Here is a 22,750-nt window from a genome sequence, read left to right on the forward strand (position 1 = left end):
AAAGGGGTCGACTGACAATTTTGGTCATGACAACTTATTTGTAGATCTTACTTTGCTGAACATTATTGCTGTTTACAGTTTATCTCTATCTATAATAATATTCAAGATAATAACCAAAAACTGCAAAATTTCCTTAAAATTACCAATTCAGGGGCAGCAACCCAACAACAGGTTGTCAGATTTGTCTGAAAATTTCAGGGCAGATAGATCTTGACCTAATAATCAGTTTTACCCCGGACGACGGACGCCAAGTGATGAGAAAAGCTCACTTGGCCCTTCGGGCCAGGTGAGCTAAAAACTGTTGACAGCAGAAAATTCAGAAAAAGACAACCTGATGGACAGCAACATTGCTAATTAATTTAAAAGTTGCTGGACCATGACATAGAGGGCAGTGCGTTAAAAATGATTGTCAATACTCGTCAAACTGATATTTTCCAATAGTAATGCAACTTTATAGACAGTATCATTGATCTATCACAAGTAGTTCCTATCAAACTGACTTAAGCAGAAAGCATGAACCAACGTCAACCACTGAATTACAGGCTCCTTACTTGGGACAGGTAAATAAAGAAAGTGGCAGGGTTAAACATGTTTGTGAGCGATCAACCCTCTATCTACTATGGTTATCAAGTTATTGCACAATTAATGCATTTTACCCTTATGTTCTATTTGTAGCCATGCTGCCATGTTTGTGGATATAAAGGTATACACACACATGCTGCTGGTATGGGTTAATTTTTTTGGAATGTCAAATATATCAATGGGGTGCTATTTCACGGAGGTAATTTTGGAATGTCAAATATATCAATGGGGTGCTATTTCACGGAGGTAATTTTGGAATGTCAAATATATCAATGGGGTGCTATTTCATGGAGGTAATTTTGGAATGTCAAATATATCAATGGGGTGCTATTTTACAGAGGTAATTTGGAATGTCAAATATATCAATGGGGTGCTATTTCATGGAGGTAATATAATAATGGGTAAAAAATGAATATGTAAATGGGTCATACATGTTCATCTTCTATTTAGATGTCTTTTAAAACCATGTACTGTTTTTTAATTTAAAAATAAGAATGATCTTATGTGGTAAACATCTAAAGAAAAATATCACTAATTGTATGTCTTATAGCTGCACTTGTATGATTGGGTTATGATTTTTCTATGAAATATAACTATGGTAAGGATTTTGGCATTAAATCAATATATGATATATCAGGGGTGGTTTTAAAACCCCGTCCTGATATTTGTACCCATATCTGCTTGTTGAGACCCCCGCTCATGTGCATTTTAATAAGGTAAAACTTAAAATGCACTAGAGAATGACTGGAGAAAATGGAAATTTAGTAAATGAAACAAAGATTAATGGATTTTTCCAATGATCTACTTACTTAATATAGTATACACAGTGTAGTTTGACAATTTTGATTTCTCAATTTTCTTCCTTACAAAGTGAAAATACTGAAAATATCTACAGCTCAGAAACAGATAACTGTGATCTTGAGTGATCTTATAATGTCTAATTCTATCTCATCACTTATCAAATAGTTCAGCAAGACTATTTTCTTATTCATGTATTTCAGTCAACTAGTTTTATGGCAATGATTTTATTCTTTTCATCAAATAATAGAACTTGAAAAGTACTTCAGATATATAGATACAAATATTATGACAATCAAAACCAGTAACCAAAACATCAGATAAATCAACTGTGTAACCAGCATAAATAATAACCAGTGGTATTATATAATAAATCAAATACTAGTAATATTTACTTTTGTACAAACTGGTGGTAATATTTTACTGCTATCTCAAGAGGGGTATATATAAGTTTGCCTTCATAATTGTAATCAGCTGCATTAAAAAAAATTTCTATCACACATAACTTGTTGATTGTACATGTACTTGGCAACAATACACTTCATGTAAATATATCAAAACAACTGCTTCTAAGTAAAATAAAGACAACAGAGATATTCCAGTGATAATATCAATCATAAAGTACAATAAACTTCAATATAGACTAAATTGTGATGTTGATGTAGAACTGTATATAACAAGAATGTTATCAACCATAATCTAGATCATTACATACACATGTTCAGATAAGGGGAAATAACTGTATAAAGCACCTAATCCAAGCCAAGAAAGAAATGATGAATTCACTCTAATGTTGGATTGTCTAAATTCTGTAAAATTGTAATGTCAATATTTAAGTGATATTTACCTTCCTGGATAATTATGTACATTTGTATATATGTTTAATTTTGTTCATGCATTATATTTGTTATATTGTATTGTTTGTACTATCATGCCTCATGTGAGGCCTTTAGTGAAATAAAAAGTTTCAAAAAGTTTCAAAGCTAATAAGAAATAATAGTTCAGAAATGACTTCATGGTATCTGTCCTTAACAGTAACCTAAGCTAGAATTTAAAAAAATATGTTCCAGCAATAATTTCAAGTCAACCCTATACCTTAGTTCTGGTCTCCAAATAATGCTTATTGGCAATATCTTGTAAGGTAATATGTGTGAGTCTTCAAAGGAAGAGGTGTTTAGCCTGCTGTCTCCAAATAATATAGTAGGTACAAAAAATTCTTATCTCAGTATGGGAACCCCCAAAAATCACTCCGATCAAAAATTCAATTTGCAGCCTAAGATGCATACCTTTTATATCTGTAAAAGAATAGGTTGGATTCTGTCACATCATTTTAAATGAGATGCTGATAAACAATCTGATATAAGCAGAAATGGAAAAAATACCATGTTTTATAAAAGATAACCCGAAAAATCAATCAGATAAAAAATTAAAATAGCAGTCACAAGACTGCATGTCCTGTAGAAGATTCTTTGCAAGTTTGACCGAATTCTGTCTAGTCATTTTCATGGAGTTGCAAGTTATCAAAATGTGACACAGATGACGTTAAACTTAGAAGTTATGGTCCAGACAATTAAAAACAATACAAGTCATGACCCATACCTTTAAGAAATTTGATCCTAGTACACAGGTTACAATTGAGGAGGTAAACTACAGAAATTAGTCTGCAGTAAGAAGTTGCAGTCTAGTCTGCAACAACTGTGACCTTGATTTCAATGGGTCACATCTGAGAATTTAATGAGTTAACTGTAAAAATTTTACCACTTTTATGTCATTTTGTATGAAGGCGTATTCTAGCGTAATTTGGGATAAAAAAAAATGTGCATCGTTTGTTACACAAGTTATCCCCCTTACTCTAGGAAATAAAAAATTGACTGCCTTGTAAGCAAGATATCACTTGTTTCTTTCAAAACTGCTGGTACTGTAATCAAACTGTGATGACATCATTTCAATCATAAATATGGGTATGCTTATCTTTGTAAAACTGGTGATGAAACCACTTTGCACACACTGGAAAGATGGCTGGAAGGAAAATTGTATTGTAAAACTGTTCCATTAACTGACCTTGCAAAAAAAAAAATCTTTCTTTCTGTTATTACAGACCATTTTTTGGGAGAATGATATGGTCTAGATAGTTTCCTATAAATCCACTCAGTAAATTGTTCATACTTTAAAACTTACAACAGGGAAGATGGGTAAAGAAGTGGCAAGTTGATATTTGATATCAACTCAAAGCTAAAACCACATCTCCTTATTTTTACACAAAAAACTTAAGATAAAGCAAGAACAATAACTCCATCAAAACTTTTTTTTTCATGAATCAGAGACTAAAAAGGTGATTAATTTTTTGAAAAACTTCTGAAAGCAGACTGTGATTTGCTCTACTGGTAATATTTATTTTGTGACTTTTTGTGTTTCCAAAAATAGTCAACTAGCACAGTTGTTAGGACTTTCTTTGCACCAGTAGATTCGTCATTCATTTTAAAATTATATATCATTTCAAAAATGAATTCTGTAGACCAATAACTTAGAAAATGCTGATAATGTAAAAATATCTGCCGATTTGTATGATTTTCCCTTTATAGCCTGTTTTTTACGGCTATCAAGCTATTAATTTCAACAGCTTATATCTTAAAAACTCAAATGGTAACCCTAATTTTTTTTCTTTTTTCTGGTGTTAATTTTTTAGCACTATTTATATGTACAGTTTTAAACAAATCTGTGGAGTAGTTTATTACTCAATTCAATACTTAATAATGTTTAAACAAAATGTTTATCAGAGCCAGTAAATGAATGTGGGTCATATGAACTTCACTTTATGGCACACAGTCAGTCTCTCTGAGATGTACCTGCATATCAAACAAGTTCAACTGTGAGCTTCTGCTCACAAATAATACCCCCACTATAAGTATTCGGCAAACAGAAATGTCAAATGCAATAGATGTTAAAACTCATCTTACTGTAAAGCATGCTCACATGGAGCTTGATTCCAAATTTCAGAAAGATTGGTTGTTCCATAGAAAAATGCAACAAAAATTTCAAACATGACTATTATGTGTATGGATGTATGTATAAGTATTTGGTAAACAGGTAGTGGATGAGCGATGATTCTGAAAATGCATCACATGGTCTGCATGCTCACATGAAGCTAAATTCCAAATTTCAGGAAGCTCTTATTTGTAGTTCCTGGGAAAAACATGACAAAAATTTTATTGGATGGGTGAACAGTCGGAAACTAGGACCAAAGAACAGACAGACATAATTAAGTCAACCCCTACTTGGGAGTGGAGGTATAATAATATTGCTGTATGGTTTATAATAGTTTTTGAGAAATGGCTGCAGACAGACCGGTGGATGCCAGGGTACTCAAAAAGTCCTTCTCCATTGGGTTGAAGCAAACAAACTTCAAGATTTTCTAACATAAATTTATGCCATGTTTATATTCACATTAAGTCAAGACAAAAGTCTTTGAAGCATTTTTTTACTTTGATTTTAAGATAGTACAAGCATTGATTCCTAAAAGTGTCCAAAGAGGAGATTTTCTTGAAGCTTATGACCACTGAAGATGATGGTTGCCAAGTGTGCAAAGTGAGTATAAATCCAACTTACCTGTTGCTTGATAGCTTCTGACATTGCTGTAATGGTGGTGACAAAAGTGCCTATCAGATCATGTGACCCATCATTGTCATAATCGAACACATCAAACTAAAAAATAAAAAATGTTTAAACTCTTCTATAGATATGCATGTGATAGAATCTAAACTTTCTGAAGCATCGCACAATCATACAACTTTTCAGAAAAAGTAGATGAATTCTCCAGCATGATGAAGGTTAATGTAATTAATAAAGACTTCTTTACTATGAATAAGGGTGCTTTTTTAGTGATTCGTGCTTTTTACCATTTAAGATGTAATATTGTTTCAGTTAATGCTGAATATATGTAGTATATCTCCGGGTGTGGGATTTTTCTCGCTTTGTTGAAGACCCATTGGTGGTCTTGGGCTGTTTTCTGCTCTTTAGTGTAGTTGTTATCTCTTTGACACATTCCCCATTTCCATTCTCAATTTTATAAATAAGCATCTTGGCATATCTATTTTTTTAGTAAACTGGTGTCTGAGGTGGAATTTCAGATTATATGTCTTGTCTGAAATTTGAATGACTAACATTGTCAGTATTTACTTAGCACTGGTTAAGCAGCCATCCATCATCAACAGTATTTACTTAGCACTTCTTGGGGCTCTTGAGAAAGGTTTTTCTGAAGATTAGCCTTCACACGTATAGGAAATAATCTGATAGTTATTTTTTATGTTTTATGGATTTCAGAAAAAGGTAACTTCCAATACATATATATATATTTCTGTGGCAGCCTCTACAAAATCCAACAATAATAATTTAAGAAGAAAAACGTTTGCAGGTCATGCATATTTTATTGATAGTCATGAGTTAGCAAAACGTTTTTGGTATCAATGTACAAATTTTTGCACCTCATGTCTGCGTTATACCATCTTTTCCGCAAGTTTATTGTTTTCTGTTTGGTATTAAATTAATATGTAAGATCCATTTTTTACATCAGGTGATCAATTTATTTGGCAATCGCCAATGGCAGTCAGCAGGGTTAAAGAACATCAGTTGTTTGACCTGTTAGTCAAATGCATTTTGTTAAAATATACTTTTTCACTTTTTGGTCTTTTGGAAAATGCTTGTTGTTTGTGCTGTATTTAGACCCCTCTACCAAGAAATTTGTTTTACATGCACACGTATAAAATTGCGGTTTTTATCCAACGCAATCATAGGTTTGAACGTTGTTTTCAATTTAGACTTGTTTATATTTTTTCGTTTGGGCTTGTATTATATTTTCCTTCGGGTTTATATGATCTGTTCATCCTATTTCGACTCTTTAAAATGCAAGAGTCTATCCTAAATTGAATTAAATTATATAGTCTTCCAAATACCGTTTCGATCCCTAACATCACTGAAGAGACATTAATTGTCGAAATCCGGATATGGTGTACAAATTTTTGCACCTCATGTCTGCCGTATACCATCTTTTCCGCAAGTTTATTGTTTTCTGTTTGGTATTAAATTAATATGTAAGATCCATTTTTTACATCTGGTGATCAATTTATTTGGCAATCGCCGATGGCAGTCAGCAGGGTTTAAGAACATCAGTTGTTCCACCTGTTAGTCAAATGCGTTTTGTTAAAATATACTTTTTCACTTTTTGGTCTTTTGGAAAATGCATGTTGTTTGTGCAGTATTTAGACCCCTCTACCAAGAAATTTTTTACATGCACACGTATAAAAATTGCGGTTTTTATCCAATGCAATCATAGGTTTGAACGTTGTTTTCAATTTAGACTTGTCAATACATACTTTGATATCTTTGTTTTTATCCCCTCCACACATAACATTTACAGCTAGATTAAACGGACGCCATGTTGGATTTAGTGTGTTCTTTATTACCTGCAAACAGTATTTATTATACATTACAATACAATTATACAAAACTTCTTTTTAGGTAGAATTCATTTAAGCCAAACTCCATTACATGTAAAAGCATTTTTTCAATCATTTATAAAACAACAAATTCTATAATATGTCCACACTTTTTACCCAATTTCTACCTGAACTAATTTATATTATGACAAAAAATATTTCAGATTTTTATTTCCTATGGAAAATTTCAAACATGGCTAACTAATTTTAAGGTTTGTTTCTTATGTTGATCTGCTTACAAGGAGGCTATTTAAACCAAAGTAAAAGTCACCTCTGCAAAAGTCTTGCTGATGCCATCAAAAGATTATCATGATGACCATTAAAGCTCTTTGTCACAGATGACCACAGATATATTTTATTTACCGGTATAAATTTTCTCATTTAGGACAGTCCCTGAAAGTGACTTATCATCATATTTTTTACATGCCATGAGCAACATGAAGGGCATCACTAAGGGAGTAGGAACTCCTTATAATTCTGAAGCACCTATTAGCTCATTTTCTTTCTGTGAATCTTTTATGAGATTTCCTTAGATACCATTACAGTCTGATTCTGAAAAGTTGAGATTTGAAACTCAAAGTTGATCAACTTGTTAATTTTGAAGATAATCAGACAAGCGATGCATCAAACTATATCTGACTGAACCTGAAATTATTGATGCCTGAATATTTTTATGTGACCATATATGGAAGATAAGTAAAAACTTTAAGCCCATTACTTTTTTTCAATATTACTCCTTTCAGTCGATAATAATTTACTTTCTGAATGCTTATCTAAAGAGCTGAAAAATGCTTCAAAATTGTGTTACAGTTTATCATTAACTGGGTTTGAAAATAAATTATGATTTTTTTTTAGGTTTTAAAATTCATTTGTACAGAACACTTTCAGGTCACTATTTTGTAACAGGAAATGAAAAAAAAAATTGAGATTGTGTCATGAACTGAATGTTGCAATGGAAATACTTCCATAGTTTTAAAATAGGAAATAAAAAACAAAATGGAGATTGTGTCATGAACTGAATGTTGCAATGAAAATACTTCCATAGTTTTAAAATAGGAAAATAAAAAAAAAAATGAATTCCTTAAATGGCCAGTGTTGACTATGTACTCATAATTATTTACAATCTAAATGACATGTTTCATAAACTGTCTGTATGTTATTTAAATAGTAAAATGGAAATATTGATATTAAAAAGGCAATGCTTTAACAATGTAAACTATGCAAAACATCCTGAGTCTGAAGGTTCAGGACCAAATGATCTAATAAATGAGATATGCCAATGCAAATAAACTGCATATCAAATATTATTGATTTATCATAAGTAGTTCCTCTTAAACAAACCTAATCACAAACTTCAACATGTAAACTGATGTAAATTCAGAGATTAAGTTGTGCATTTATTACTGCAAATCCTTGACCACTGGCAATAATATGAAATCTATTTGATGTGATTGCAAAAATTTTATGAATGAAAATCACTACTAAAATTATAAATGCGAGTTTTTATTATTGCGAACCTGATACTGTTGCATTTTTTGCATTATTGTGAACCCAATGAAAGTTTTCCACAGTGCCATCTCTATCTGGTCAAGGTCTTTAAACTTTTGTAAGTTCTCTTGTCCCATCAAATGAATACAATAGCTATTGTTATCTGTGTAGTTTATTCACTGGGACCTTTAAATTTCTTCTAAGAGAAATCTATCACTCATTGATTAATTTACCTGAGTCATGAAAAAAAATTCTTATATATAGACAAAAATACTTTTTTTATACTCATTAACTGCCTGTGATGATGTATTTATTCAAAATTGATAATATATTATCAATCTTTTCAATATAAACAATGATTTAATTATAAAAATTTGATTTCTAACAAAAGTTTAAGTAATGTACCCATTGAAATTTGCATTTTTTTTGTTTTTGTTTAGTTATAGAATACATTTAAGTAGGTTTTAATTTGAACATCATAATTTTCAAGTTTTTATTTGTCAAACACACAAAAAAAAAACAAATTCTAAAGTTTTGTCAGAAATCAACTTTTATTAATGTTTGAATCACTGTTTACATTCAACAAATTGAAAATATCTTATTAATATTTAATAAATACAACATCACATGCAGTTTTGAGTATAAAACATGTATTTTCGTCTATAAAGAAGATTTTTTTTTACTCAGGTAAATTAATCAATGAGTGATAGATTTCTCTTAGAAGAAATTTAAAGGTCTTAGAGAATAAACTACACAGAGAACAATAGCTATTGTATTTATTCAATAGGACAGGTGAACTTACAAAAGTTTAAATACCTTGACCAGATAGAGATGGCACTGTGGAAAACTTTCATTGGGTTCACAATAATAAAAACATCTCAATAATTTCAAAATTTAAGGTATTTTTTTTCGCCTTCCTTAGTTATTTCTATACCGGTTTGTTTTACTGGAAGTTAGCCTGATAAGTTCTGCTCACACATTCTCCTCTGTCATTGTCTGTGAGATAAGTTTTGCTCTTAAAAATCTCAATGGAAATGAGATGTATCAATACTACTTCAACTGCATAACAAATATCACTGACTTACAACTAGAGGTTCTACAAATTTAGGACACCGCCTACTCCTAAAAGTGCACTTCTAAGTCTTGCCTTCACAACTTTTCAAGGAGATACAAAAAGCAGATGAGTAATCTTTCTATGTTTGACAACTTTCTCAATTTTATATCCAAACAACTCACTAAGTTACAGTACTGCAATCATAATCAGTTACATTCCCATAATTCAGACAAAAGCATTATCTTTTTCATTTATGAACTTACACAAACATATTCATTTTTCTCAATATATTTGTTGATTTAGTTGATTTTGATTCATTTTTTTGATAGAAACAAACCTCAGTTCTGTGTACAACAACCCATGTGCCATCTGGCATACCTTTTGATATCTCTATATATGGGTCTGATTTACCCATGAAATCCTGAAAAATCATCAGAAAGCCTAAATTAATGTTGTATCTAGCAATCTTACAAAGTTTAGTTTAAGTTTCTTTTGAAGGTATGAAAATACAACTAAAAAATAAATTGCTTCGCCGAGCGCAGCTGGATACGACCACAGAGGTACAACCCTGAACAGTTGGGGAAAAATGGACACAATAATCGCGCTTGATACAGGTCTGAATTTGGATTGTAATTAAATATTTGACACATAATAGGTTTCTGACACAAAATAACTGTAGTCAAAGAACTTAGAATTGGTTATATGATTTGAATTTATATTCAATTTTTTGCTTTTGTGCAATACACTTTGCTGTTGTGAATTGACCCCCCCCTCCCCCCATAAAAAAAAAAATATTTGAAGAACTTTTCTTTTTAATTTCTGAAGTCTGAAATGAGAAAAAATTGACTTCCCCCCCCCCCCCCCCCCCCACAATTTCTTTTTAACCCCCCCCCCCCCTTTTTTCCCCCTAAAAAAAATTCTTTCCCTCAAGATATGGTCATAATCTCAATTCAAATTTCCAATGGAGTTTGCAACCATAATTACCCATTTAAATACATTATAAAAGTCTTAAATAGTTATCAAAGGTACCAGGATTATAATTTAATACGCCAGACGCGCGTTTCGTCTACATAAGACACATCAGTGACGCTCAGATCAGAATAGTTAAATAGCCAAACAAGTACAAAGTTGAAGAGCATTGAGGACCCAAAATTCAAAAAAGTTGTGCCAGATACGGCTAAGGTAATCTATTCCTCGGATAAGAAAATCCTTAGTTTTCTGAAAAATTAAAATAGAAAATAGTATATACATAATTATGGCTAAAATTAATATTCCTTAATAGTAACTTCTAAAAATAAATTGACAGCTAATCATCTCAAGACACTACAACATTTCTTTATACATAATTTAAAAGCAGTGTAAGGGAGGTAATCAAAATGTTGTGTTTGGATTACCTCCCTTACACTGCTTTTAAATTGTCTTAAGTAATTGTTCATTAACCAGGAAACCCTTGTTTTCCCCCTTTTTTGCCCCTAATTCCTAAACAGTTTGAGCCATAACCCCCCAAAGCAAATCCTAACCATCCCTTTGTGGTATGGAAACTTGTGGTATAATTTCAGAGAGATCCATACACCGTTCCACAAGTTATTGTCTGGAAACTATGTTGTGATGTTATACTATTGTTTCAGAAAAGGGAGAAGGTTTGGCACCATTAAAACGTTTAATCCCGCTGCAAATGTTTGCACCTGTCCTAAGTCAGGAATCTGATGTACAGTAGTTGTCGTCTGTTTATGTAGTTCATACGTGTTTCTCGTTTCTCGTTTTTATATAGATTAGACTGTTGGTTTTCCGTTTGAATGGTTTTACACTAGTAATTTTTGTGGCCCTTTATAGCTTGCTGTTCGGTGTGAGCCAATGCTCCGTGTTGAAGGCCGTACCTTGACCTATAATGGTTTACTTTATAAATTGTTACTTGGATGGAGAGTTGTCTCATTGGCACTCATACCACATCTTCCTATATCTAATTATTTGGGCCCCTTTTTGGCCCCTAATTTCTAAACTGTTAGGACCATAACCCCCAAAATCAATCCCAACCTTCCTTTTGTGATTATAAACCTTGTGTTTAAATTTCATAGATTTCTATTTAATTATACTAAAGTTATTGTCCAGAAACCAACTGACTTCAGACGACGACGATGTGATACCAATAAACGACCGCAAAATTTTTTGCGGTCCTATAATTCCTACTTAAATATTCTTAGTCTTTTGATACAGTATAGATCAATTATTTTTTTTTTAAGGTTTTACCTGTATGAATCATATTTATGACATTGTAATTTAATAAATTTGATGTGTGATGCATATCTTCAGTCTCATATTTGATAATGTTATAAAGTTTATGCCACTGTTAACACCTATCTTTAGATATACACATTTTATAATTTAATAAAACTTCTTACACAGAGATATGCCTCACTGGCTTTGTAACAAAGTTTAAAACAACATATTATGTACATTTCACTAACTAATTTGAGAATACTTTCAAAGTGCATCTAAAACCGAAGATGAATTTTCAAGAACATCTAATATCAAGCTCCATTTTTGGGGGATTTCATATTGACAAAAATAATTTTAGTGCATCTGTTGTTTAAAGGCGAATGTCATTTGACTGATTGTGTGCTGGTATTTAAAATGTTGTTGGGGATAAAGGGGGTACATCAGGAGATACATAATTACTAGCTAAGACACTTTTCAAAAACAAAACTAAAGCAATTAAAATTATTCTTCATCTTACTATATCAAAGACAATTTTTAAAAATTTTGACAGTTACTGTAAGGCTTCCAACAATGAATCTTATTATTTATCATCTTTCAGTTTATTATGCATTCCCTAAACAATTAAAATTTACAATGGAGTATCAATAGGATTTATGTTAAAAAGGGGCAAATTATTCAAACCAAAAATTGTGTCCTTCTATCTTGTATTTTCATGCCTTTACAGTATAAAATAACACACATTTATCATATCATTGTTATCTGATGACCAATACCTTGTTATCTAACTTTTTTGCACTGAATGACATATATGCCATTTCTCCTCCTTCTTTAACCTCTTCTGACCTGACCTACAAAAAAAGAAAATTCCTACAACTATGATCTGATTTAATTACAAGATAACAATTGTTAAGGTTCATGAAAATGTTGTTTGCATTACATAATCTTCTTGTTTTGATATTTGCTGGCATCAAAGCATTAGAAGAATTATATTATGGTAGGTACTCAAATTTATTGTATTTCGGAAAGGGCAAATAACAATTAACATTATGTACAATGCACTGTTACCTGCTCTTTGGTCGAGTTGTTGTCTCTTTGACATATTCCCCATTTCCATTCTCAATTTTACATATATTGTTCATATCCCGCAACTTAACCCTTGCATTTTTTGTTTAGTTTTTTAATTCCAAATTGTTGTCTTTGGTTTTTATAGAATTCGACACAATATTGACTATGGAGAGCACCCAAAAAAAAGCTGTTCACTCAAGATGGATAACAGGACTTTATTTGTACAAGATCAAATAGAGCAAATATTAATTTGTATACCTGTTATTTCTTCAACAATTGGCTGATTGCAGGAAAAAAACAAAGTGCTCCATAATTACATTGGAAGATCTTATGGTACCTGTGGTTATATTTTGTCTCAGTATATGTACTTAATTCTAAAACTATTCAAAACTTACAGAAACATTATGTAGTACTTCAATATCATTTGGATATGTTAAAACAGATATATATATAATATATAAAACTTACTGTAATTGTAGAATTAGCCATATTATCTTTACCATTTTTCTTCTTTAATGGTGAATAAAAAGGGTTCTTAGCTATAACCTGGAAAAAAATGTATACCATTTGACTGATATATTCATGAACCAGATGACAGCACATATTGGCAGAGAAAAAAAAAATCTCATTTCAGCATATCTAATATACAAAAGAACAAGAAGCAAAAATACTATTTCAATTAGTTTACTCATTTATTTAATTAATCATATTTTTTGGTTTTGGTTGGTAGGTTAAATTAAAATCATTTCTTTTCTTGTTTTTTTTTTCTCTTTTCTTATACCTTCTCTTACTTCTATCTTGTCATTTCCAATTCTAATTTTTCTGGCACTGTTAAAAAATCTCCAATGTTCATTAGCTATTAATATTAGTTTACATTTTAGCAATGTTAAAAAATCCCCAAAGTACAATCACAGATTGCTCTAGCATTTTAAAAATTAAATGCCTATCCCAAACATACCTGAGCTAAATTACACTCTAACATTCCTAAAAAATCATCATCAGTTAGCTTTGGAGTTGCATTGTCCAAATCATACACTTCAAACTTTATTTTCTGTACTTCTTCAAAGAAATACTCCACCACAAATCCATTGGCAAACTTTGGATCATGGCAATTCTGAATATTTTCTGTCCTACCTATCTGAAATATAATCAAAAGTACGATTACCAGTATGCAAAAGTACACAAATGAAAAATTAATCAGCAATTTTAGTTTGTTAGTGATTTTTTAACCTAACAGACAAGTATTATTTAGCAATTCTTTTGTTTGAACATGATATTTTCATGAATGCATGCATTTGGCTTGACAGTAAAAGTTTTGTATAGGGTTCCACCGAACCTTGTGTCTTGCCTGTGACTGCTACTATCACTGTCAATGTGTAATGTTGACTGCCAAAAAATTAGGTCCATCTTTCAGTAAAATACTGAGAAAAGAAAAAAAATTCAAAATTTTGCTTCAGAAATTATCTCTTAATCATAAAAAATCTTCCACCAAAGTTTCATAAAATTCTATGCAGGTTTCACAAAGTTAAAAAAAAGTCACTTTATCAGTAAAATATAAATAAAAGGAAAAAAATATTTTCAAAATTCTGATCTGTATTCTGTCTTTTATTCAAAAAAGCTCCTGTTCAAGTTTTGTAAAAAATTCCAGTAAGTTCTGACAAAGATATTGAAATTAAAAAAATAAAAGAATAATGTATCTGAGGACATGAATGCCTCTGCTCATGCTTTGCAACAAAAATGCGATGGACAGACGGACTGAAAGACTTATGGTCAAGGGTAACACTTAATGCCCCCGTTGACTACGGCTGGGGCAAAAAAATTAACTACAGACTGTACCTCAAATGTTAACAGCGACAGCAGAATGCAGGATTGCAATGTCTGGCTTTCGTGACATAATGTTGTAGGCTCGACAATAACAGAAGGTAAGAACTAACTGTTTTGATGAATTATACATTAATGATTAAACTACATCTTAGTGTATATGAACTACATGTAGATGTCTATTTTTTTCTTTTTTCTTGTGTTATTGTCAGTCTATTCTATTTTTAGGGGGGAAGGATATTGTTGTTTGGTTATTTTAACATTGATGTTTACCATCTCCTTTATTTAATATCTATTGACAAGCTCAGGGGTAGTGTGTATTTCCAAATTAAAACTTACTCTGAAAAATGTTGGTACTTCTCTGACAGACTTTATAAACACAGATATATTTGTTTGTGTTCTATCATATGGTTGCTGTCACACTGATATATACCCTGCTTTTACTTTTCCTTCATAATAATATAATGAAAGTAAAGAACCTAAATGTTTGGTCACTTGAGAACAACAAAAATTTGATAATAAACTGCTGACACAGAGATATGTTTTTTTTATAGTAAAATGCAAATGTTGAAATTCAAATAGCAATACTTTCACTAGTAAATTATGCAATTTATTTAAAGTCAAACATGACTAAAGGTACAGGGCCAAATAATTTTTGTGGAAATAAGGTTTGCCAATGCTGATACAACTGCATACCAAATATCATTAACTTATCATAAGTGGTTCCACTTAAACTGAACTGATCTAATTACAAACTTTAACATGCATAAGTTTCAAAGTCAATAGACCATGACTGAGAGGGCAGGCACGAATAATCTCGATTGGAATGGGATGTGCCAATGATAATACAACTGCATACCAAATATTATTGACTTATCATAAGTGGTTCTCCTTCAAACTGACCTAATCAAAAACTTTAACAAATTGTTGATACCACTGACACCACCGGAAACAGCATTCCTACATCAAGGCGAGACAAAAACTAAATAATGTTAATATAAGTAGGAGAATGCTACTGTTCTTTCCTTTTAATTGCAATGCCTAATGTATGTTTCAGTATCAACACACTTCTTAACTCATAGCGTAACAATAACTGGCTATAAATTATAATGCAACAAATGGAAGTTTTTAACGACCTTAACTGGCTATACAGCCCTTGCACGGTCGGTATAATGCAAGATAAAATTGTCTACTGCTTTATACAAAATTGAAAAATACAAAGTTCACATTGCAGTGACTTCTTATCTCTATGGGTCATGAACTTTGAATTTCATGTCAAGACTAGAAAACTTAGCCAGTGGTTAAGTTTAAAATAAGCCATTCATCTCACATTTTGTATAGTAGAATGTACTGTTATGGTTTTCCAAAGCATTTCTTGAACAATATACATTTGTAGTACTGTATATTCAGAAATTATTGCGAGGCTTTTATCAATGCAAATAATGTGACAGGGAGAGTATTGCAATAATAAGAACACATTGTAATATCTGATATATATATATGTGGACACGGATTTTTCCTGAAATCGCAATAAATAATGTCGCATTTTTGTCAATTATTCAAAAATAGTAATAACAAATGCACACAATAATTTTTGAATTAACAGTATCAAATACGGCTTGCACAAATTTTACCTCATTCCATGTGCCTTGTTGAAACATATAGAAGACCACACATGGATCTGATTTTGAAGTTGAGTCTTTCTTGACAAGATGCTGGCATTCTATGTGAAGTTCTACTTTTGATGCAGGGCCACTAGTAGGAGCCTGGTTCATCTTTGATTTCTGCAATTCAAATTAAAAATACTTGTAACCTATGTACCTAGTACAATGTACTTAAAATAGTGGATTTAGTGGTGTTAGTCCTGTTATATGGAAAATTCTATCAAAATAAGGCCATTTTTCTTTTCTAAAATTGAAAATTCAGCATCAAAACTTACCTGCTCCTCCACCAAATCAACTATGACCTTTGGAACCTATTATGAGTGAACGTTTTGTAATTTATAGAAAAACAAAAATTGCAACTCCTTCAACCAAAATGTACAACTAAAATGTACATTAAAATGTTTGGCTATTTCTATATGCCTATACTATTCCTATAGCTTTTGTTTTACTTTGTTAATATCAGGTTTTAAGTGATTTACATGATTGATTGATTGATTGATTGTTGGTGTTTTAACATCACTTTCAAACTCACCTTAGCATTGACAGGCTAGTGACTGCTGTAGATGAACTACTTAGACCACTCCACCACTGATTTATTAGATATAGGAATATGTATAGGTTTATAGTTTATATTTCATCTCACTGTGTAAATGTGTTATCAAATCATATTGTAATGTCTGTTAATGTGAATGTCATGTTACCCGTCAAGGGCCCTAAATTGGAATGATAAAAATTATAATTCTTTAAAATCTAATATTCTCAATTTTTTACATGCTAAAAAATATGAAAACAAATAAGCTACCAAAAGTTACACAAATATTACTCCACGGCACGACAAAGAACATGAGAAAAAAATTTTGAAAGCATTATTTTACTAGAGTATATAGACTATACTGAAGAATTATTGTTTTAGCATACTAGTGTATATGCAATTTTTGTCTTCCCTTTTTGACCATTTTCAAAACATTAATATTTTACTTATATCAAGGAATTGTATATTTAAAAGGAATGGAAACGTGGCTGACTTCAAAGAAAATTTTATTATGCATCTCTGTTTCAGGCGATGCATTAATTACATCCCGTAGCTCTAACTGGCTAATTACTTGTCTTGCATCAGATATCGAACTTCGTCATTTAATCTGACAGCAGTTGTTGGACTTTGTTGTAAATTATTGGTACTTAAACTGTGCAGTCAGAAAGGAGTATATTTATTGGATGATATATTAATCATGAATAAATATAAAAATAAAAGAAATACACAAAAAAATAAACAATGCAATCACATGTAAAGTCACTTATAAAAAACGCTTTTATCTTTGTTTTCATCTCCATATTTTATGAAGGTATGAAATATGATGGGATGAAAACAGACATACGAGTTTCATCCGAAACAAAGGTAATGAAAAAAGTGAAAAAATAGCCTACTGTTTCCTATAGTAAGTGTTCAACAGTATGATGTAGCCTACTGTTTCCTATAGTAAGTGTTCAACAGTATGATGTAGCCTACTGTTTCCTATAGTAAGTGTTCAACAGTATGATATAGCCTTACTGTATGATGTAGCCTACTGTTTCCTATAGTAAGTGTTCAACGGTATGATGTAGCCTACTGTTTCCTATAGTAAGTGTTCAATGGTATGATGTAGCCTACTGTTTCCTATAGTAGGTGTTCAACGGTATGATGTAGCCTACTGTTTCCTATAGTAAGTGTTCAACGGTATGATGTAGCCTACTGTTTCCTATAGTAAGTGTTCAACAGTATGATATAGCCTTACTGTATGATGTAGCCTACTGTTTCCTATAGTAAGTGTTCAACGGTATGATGTAGCCTACTGTTTCCTATAGTAAGTGAACAACAGTATGATGTAGCCTACTGTTTCCTATAGTAAGTGTTCAACGGTATGATGTAGCCTACTGTTTCCTATAGTAAGTGTTCAACGGTATGATGTAGCCTACTGTTTCTTATAGTTAGTGTTCAACAGTATGATGTAGCCTACTGTTTCCTATAGTAAGTGTTCAACAGTATAATGTAGCCTACTGTTTCCTATAGTAAGTGTTCAAGGGTATGATGTAGCCTACTGTTTCCTATAGTAAATGTTCAACAGTATGATGTAGCCTACTGTTTCCTATAGTATGTGTTCAACAGTATGATGTAGTTAAACTCATCATAGATACCAGGATTGAAATTTTGTATTTGCGCCAGACGCGTGTTACGTCTACACAAGACTCATCAGTGACGCTCGAATCAAAAAAAGTTAAAAAGGCCAAATAAAGTACAAAGCTGAAGAGCATTGAGGACCAAAACTTCCTAAAAGTTTTGCCAAATACAGCTAAGGTAATCTATTCCTGAGGTAGAAAAGCCTTAGTATTTCAAAAATGTAATAGTTCCAATATTATTAAAGAGACAGTTTATCACTGGAAAAGAATTGTAAGAATAATTTGGTTTACACTACACATACTAACAACCTTTCAAGTAGCAATGAGCTTAAATGTTATACCAGTTATGTTGATCTGTGAGTTTGAAGAGATAAATTTAAACTGCAATTTTGTAATTACATTCTGGTCTATTGGTTTGTTGAAAGGAAAAAGCCTTTTGAATATGCACTGTAAGAAAATATTTTAAAAAACCTTCCGACTTAAAAGACTGCAATTTTAAGCCAAAATGACAGAAAATAATGAATAATAACAACAGTTTTTCAATTGAGTTAGGTTTTATTTTTTAGGCCCTTTACTTACCTGTTAGTTTAATCATAATGTTTTATCATTATTAGTGTAAACAACCCTACCTTTGGAAAAAATTATACACTCAAGGTTACAATGTATGTAAAAATTTCACCTTAATGTAAAATTTATAACACGTAAATACATCTATGCATTAGTTGTAACAAGAGGATGTGGATTTGTTTTTGGTTAACCTCTAGAAGGACATTAAAATTTATAGATTTGACTGTGATATGATTATTTCAGAGAAACAATAACTGATTTCTACTGTAATAAACATATATATTTATCTTGACCTTTAATTTTATAAACAAACTTCCTTAAAGCAATGTTTTATCAGTTTTCTTCTTCCTGTCAAAAAAAACCCCATATATATCAGTTTTTGGTAAATTTCACTGTATGCTTTTTCCAAATATACAATGTAGGGAATATTTATACATTGTATATCCAGAACTACTGTTTGTTGTTGTGATTGAATTTAACAATGCTGTCTATTGTTCATATAATATAGGTGGAAGAAACTGCAGTGCCAAATCAAAACAACTGATCTTTAGATACATGTACTCAATGACAATAGATATAGGAAGATGTGGTATGAGTGCCAATGAGACAACTCTCCATCCAAGTTACAATTTATAAAAGTAAACCATTATAGGTCAAGGTACGGCCTTCAACACGGAGCATTGGCTCACACCGAACAGCAAGCTATAAAGGGCCCCAAAAAATTACTAGTGTAAAACCATTCAAACGGAAAAACCAACGGTCTAATCTATATAAAAACGTGAAACGAGAAACATGTATGAATCTCTATAAGTGTGACATACATTGTATTTCTGCAATAAATAATGCTTATACCAGAGAACCATTGAGCTGAACTCACTTCAAGTTTTAGTATGAATTCAGTCATTCAAACTGACTTAATTAAATATACCATGTACAACAAAAATTGTCTTATTCTTTACTTTGATATATGTGATGCAAAAGAGAAACTTAATATTAAAAAGCACAATAAAAAGAGAAGGCGGCTAGTTCCCTAATGTTAATTTTCCTTTTTGAGAGTAATGTTCCTTCTGCCTTTCTTAAACCAATCTGTGTATCTATTTCCTTACATGTTTGCTTTGTGAATGTCTTTAGTGATATCTTGGATTTTTGTATAATCTACATAAATTAATAATCTATTACAACATGTTACTAAAAATTTGACTGAAGCATTTTATAGATACAAATAAACAGCTGCGCCATGAGCGCATGATACGCCCGTCGTCTTGTGTGTGAATTTTTATGCAATAAGCATAAATAGTTTCTGACATACGGCGTGACATGCGAAAACCCCCTTTTTTTTTTTTACCAAAAACTCAATATCTATAAAATAAAATTTTGAATCAAAACCAAAAAGTATACAGATCTTTAGATTAATATAACTAAGAAGTGAGTAAAACTTTAAGCAATAATCATAAATCATTTTTGAGATATGGCGCGACATGTGAAAAAGCCCTCCCCCTTTTTTTACAAAATACTCAATAACTCAAAAATAAAATTTGGAATCATCACCAAAAAGTATACAGATCTTGAGGTTAATAAAACTAAGAAGTGTGTAAAGTTTTAAGCAATAATCATAAACTGTTTTTGAGATACGGCGCGACATGTGAAAAACCCCTCCCCCTTTTTAACAAAATACTCAATAACTCAAAAATAAAATTTTGAATCATCACCAAAAAGTATACAGATCTTAAGATTAATATAACTAAGAAGTGTGTAAAGTTTTAAGCAATAATCATAAATTGTTTTTGAGATACGGCGCGACATGTGAAAAAAAACACACACCTGTTTTAGTTACTAAGCCCCGTAACTCAAAAAGTTTTAATCTTATTTTCACCAAAAAGTATACAGATCGTTTGACCATCATAAGAAACAACTATTTTAAGTTTCATGAAATTTGGATAAGTCATTCTCAAGTTACGGTGCGACATGTTTACGCCGGACAGACAGACGGACAGACAGACGGACATTTGTATAACATAATACGTCCCGTCAAAAATTTGACGGGCGTATAAAAACTGGTTTGGAAGTTTGGCTGCACATGTAGAAATCTACAGAAATTTATTTTTATGGCCTGTAATATGTTTTCTTTATAGCTCACAGATAAAAATATAACCAATGTTAACTTATCGATGCTTTAAATTATGAATATCAATTACCGGTAATAATTGCAGTAGGAATTTGGAATATTGTCTACTTTGGTACTAACATTAATTTGATTGTTTTTAGTTTAATACATATCCAAACATATAAATATTGCTATCCAGTTATCAACAATTATGGTCCTGCATCAACAATACTTATATTTTGACGATGCATGCACATAGCCATGTTTTTCTCAAACAATTTATGTTATCACACAACACAGCGTTTGCAATAAGTATTCATCTCTTATAATTTTTATGCTATATATTTCATATAAAGATATTTATTTTCAAAGAATAAATATTGAGTAATTTCTTGTTTCATTTTAATCAATTAGGTACCAATAGCAGGTTTGTTTATCTATTTGGTTATATTTTGATTGTAAAGCATTTTGTGGTGTTATTAAAGGGACATTAGCTGTCAAATTCATGTTCACCAATTTGACTCAAACTCTCATATTTGATTCGTAACATACTAAAACATATATTCAATTACAAAGAGTCTAAAATAAACAATTAACAATGCATGGACTCCATAATATATATCAGCATTTCCTGTGTCTTTTAGTCTAGACACCATCTAATTAACCATGGAGATGACCTCTGAAGATTGCCGACGGTCATATAACCTGATGATAAACATAAATATGTATATATTTATAGATAGCAACCAGGTGCAATAGACCACTTTCGAGTTTGTCCGTCACCGGAAAAAACTCGTCAATTATGCGCTCCTTTATGACGTCATTTACCAGATAGAGGGGATCGCCTGTATCCCTGCACTATAAACGTTCATCAAGCGTCTTAGTGATCTTTATTGTGCAGGATAAACTAGAAATAATATTTGTTCTGTAGGTACTTAATCACAATTCCCTAATGACAGCAGTGCTGAAAAACAATTATGAGAATTCAATTTGGTGAATAATTCGTGCCATATAGCTTTATAATTTTCCAACCACTCGCTCAACATTGGAACGGAAGTGACGACGCCCCTAAACGCACGGATGATGTTCACTAAAACCAAAGTTTTTGACGGAAATGCATCGAACTCGAAAGTTGTCTATTGGATTTTCTAGGTCTGTTTGATTTCATGTTATGGGTTAAAAAAAATAAGTTAATCATCTTTTTAACCTGTATAAGAATGATTTTTCGTGGACAGAATCAGTCAACAAAATGGTTCACTTTTTTTTTACTTTCAATGTTGACATTTTTTTCTTTTAATAGCTGAGCACGCCTAGTACATGCACAACCCATCTCCAGCTAAGGGGTTGAATTGAAGTTCACATGAAAACAGATTCACATGAGGTCGAATTATTCACTTGCAAGGGAATAATACACCAGCAATGTTTTTTTAGCTTATTTAGACAAATTTGGGTCAAACTAACTGCTTATAACATGTATAACAAAATATTATTTCAAAATTCTGCTTTTATTAACACTTGAAACAAAAAGATTCGTATTTTAAATGTTTTTCTAAACCAAAGCTAATGCCCCTTTAACAAAGGTATATAATTCTATATAACCTGAAACAAATTTAGAGTTTTCTACTTTTTCATCATTAACCTATATTTAAAAAATTCTCATCTAGATTAATAATTTTAATGTGTCTATTTAGTAGTATTTACAAAAATGTACTGTTCTGGTTTAATAGTTTGTTTTGTAAATCTT

General features: G+C 31.4%; 2 protein-coding genes across 9 annotated transcripts in view; both read right to left on the bottom strand.

The window, feature by feature from the left end:
* Nucleotides 1-22,750, bottom strand: part of LOC127701164 (divergent protein kinase domain 1C-like) — a 137,778-nt gene that overhangs the window by 51,308 nt on the left and 63,720 nt on the right. The gene's annotated exons all lie outside the window — the stretch shown is intronic.
* Nucleotides 1-22,750, bottom strand: part of LOC127701154 (copine-3-like) — a 66,932-nt gene that overhangs the window by 39,141 nt on the left and 5,041 nt on the right. For all 4 annotated transcript variants that reach the window (XM_052204970.1, XM_052204971.1, XM_052204968.1 and 1 more), the window contains exons 2-8: nt 16,152-16,301; nt 13,655-13,834; nt 13,165-13,242; nt 12,405-12,479; nt 9,752-9,835; nt 6,750-6,839; nt 4,987-5,082 (exon numbers count right to left, since the gene is read on the bottom strand). In XM_052204970.1, coding sequence (XP_052060930.1) covers nt 4,987-5,082; nt 6,750-6,839; nt 9,752-9,835; nt 12,405-12,479; nt 13,165-13,242; nt 13,655-13,834; nt 16,152-16,292 — 744 coding nt within the window. In that variant the 5' untranslated portion in view covers nt 16,293-16,301. The remainder of the gene's footprint in view (nt 1-4,986; nt 5,083-6,749; nt 6,840-9,751; nt 9,836-12,404; nt 12,480-13,164; nt 13,243-13,654; nt 13,835-16,151; nt 16,302-22,750) is intronic.

This window comes from Mytilus californianus, unplaced genomic scaffold (genome assembly GCF_021869535.1).
Source record: "Mytilus californianus isolate M0D057914Y unplaced genomic scaffold, xbMytCali1.0.p SCAF_5, whole genome shotgun sequence".
Taxonomy (NCBI): domain Eukaryota; kingdom Metazoa; phylum Mollusca; class Bivalvia; order Mytilida; family Mytilidae; genus Mytilus; species Mytilus californianus.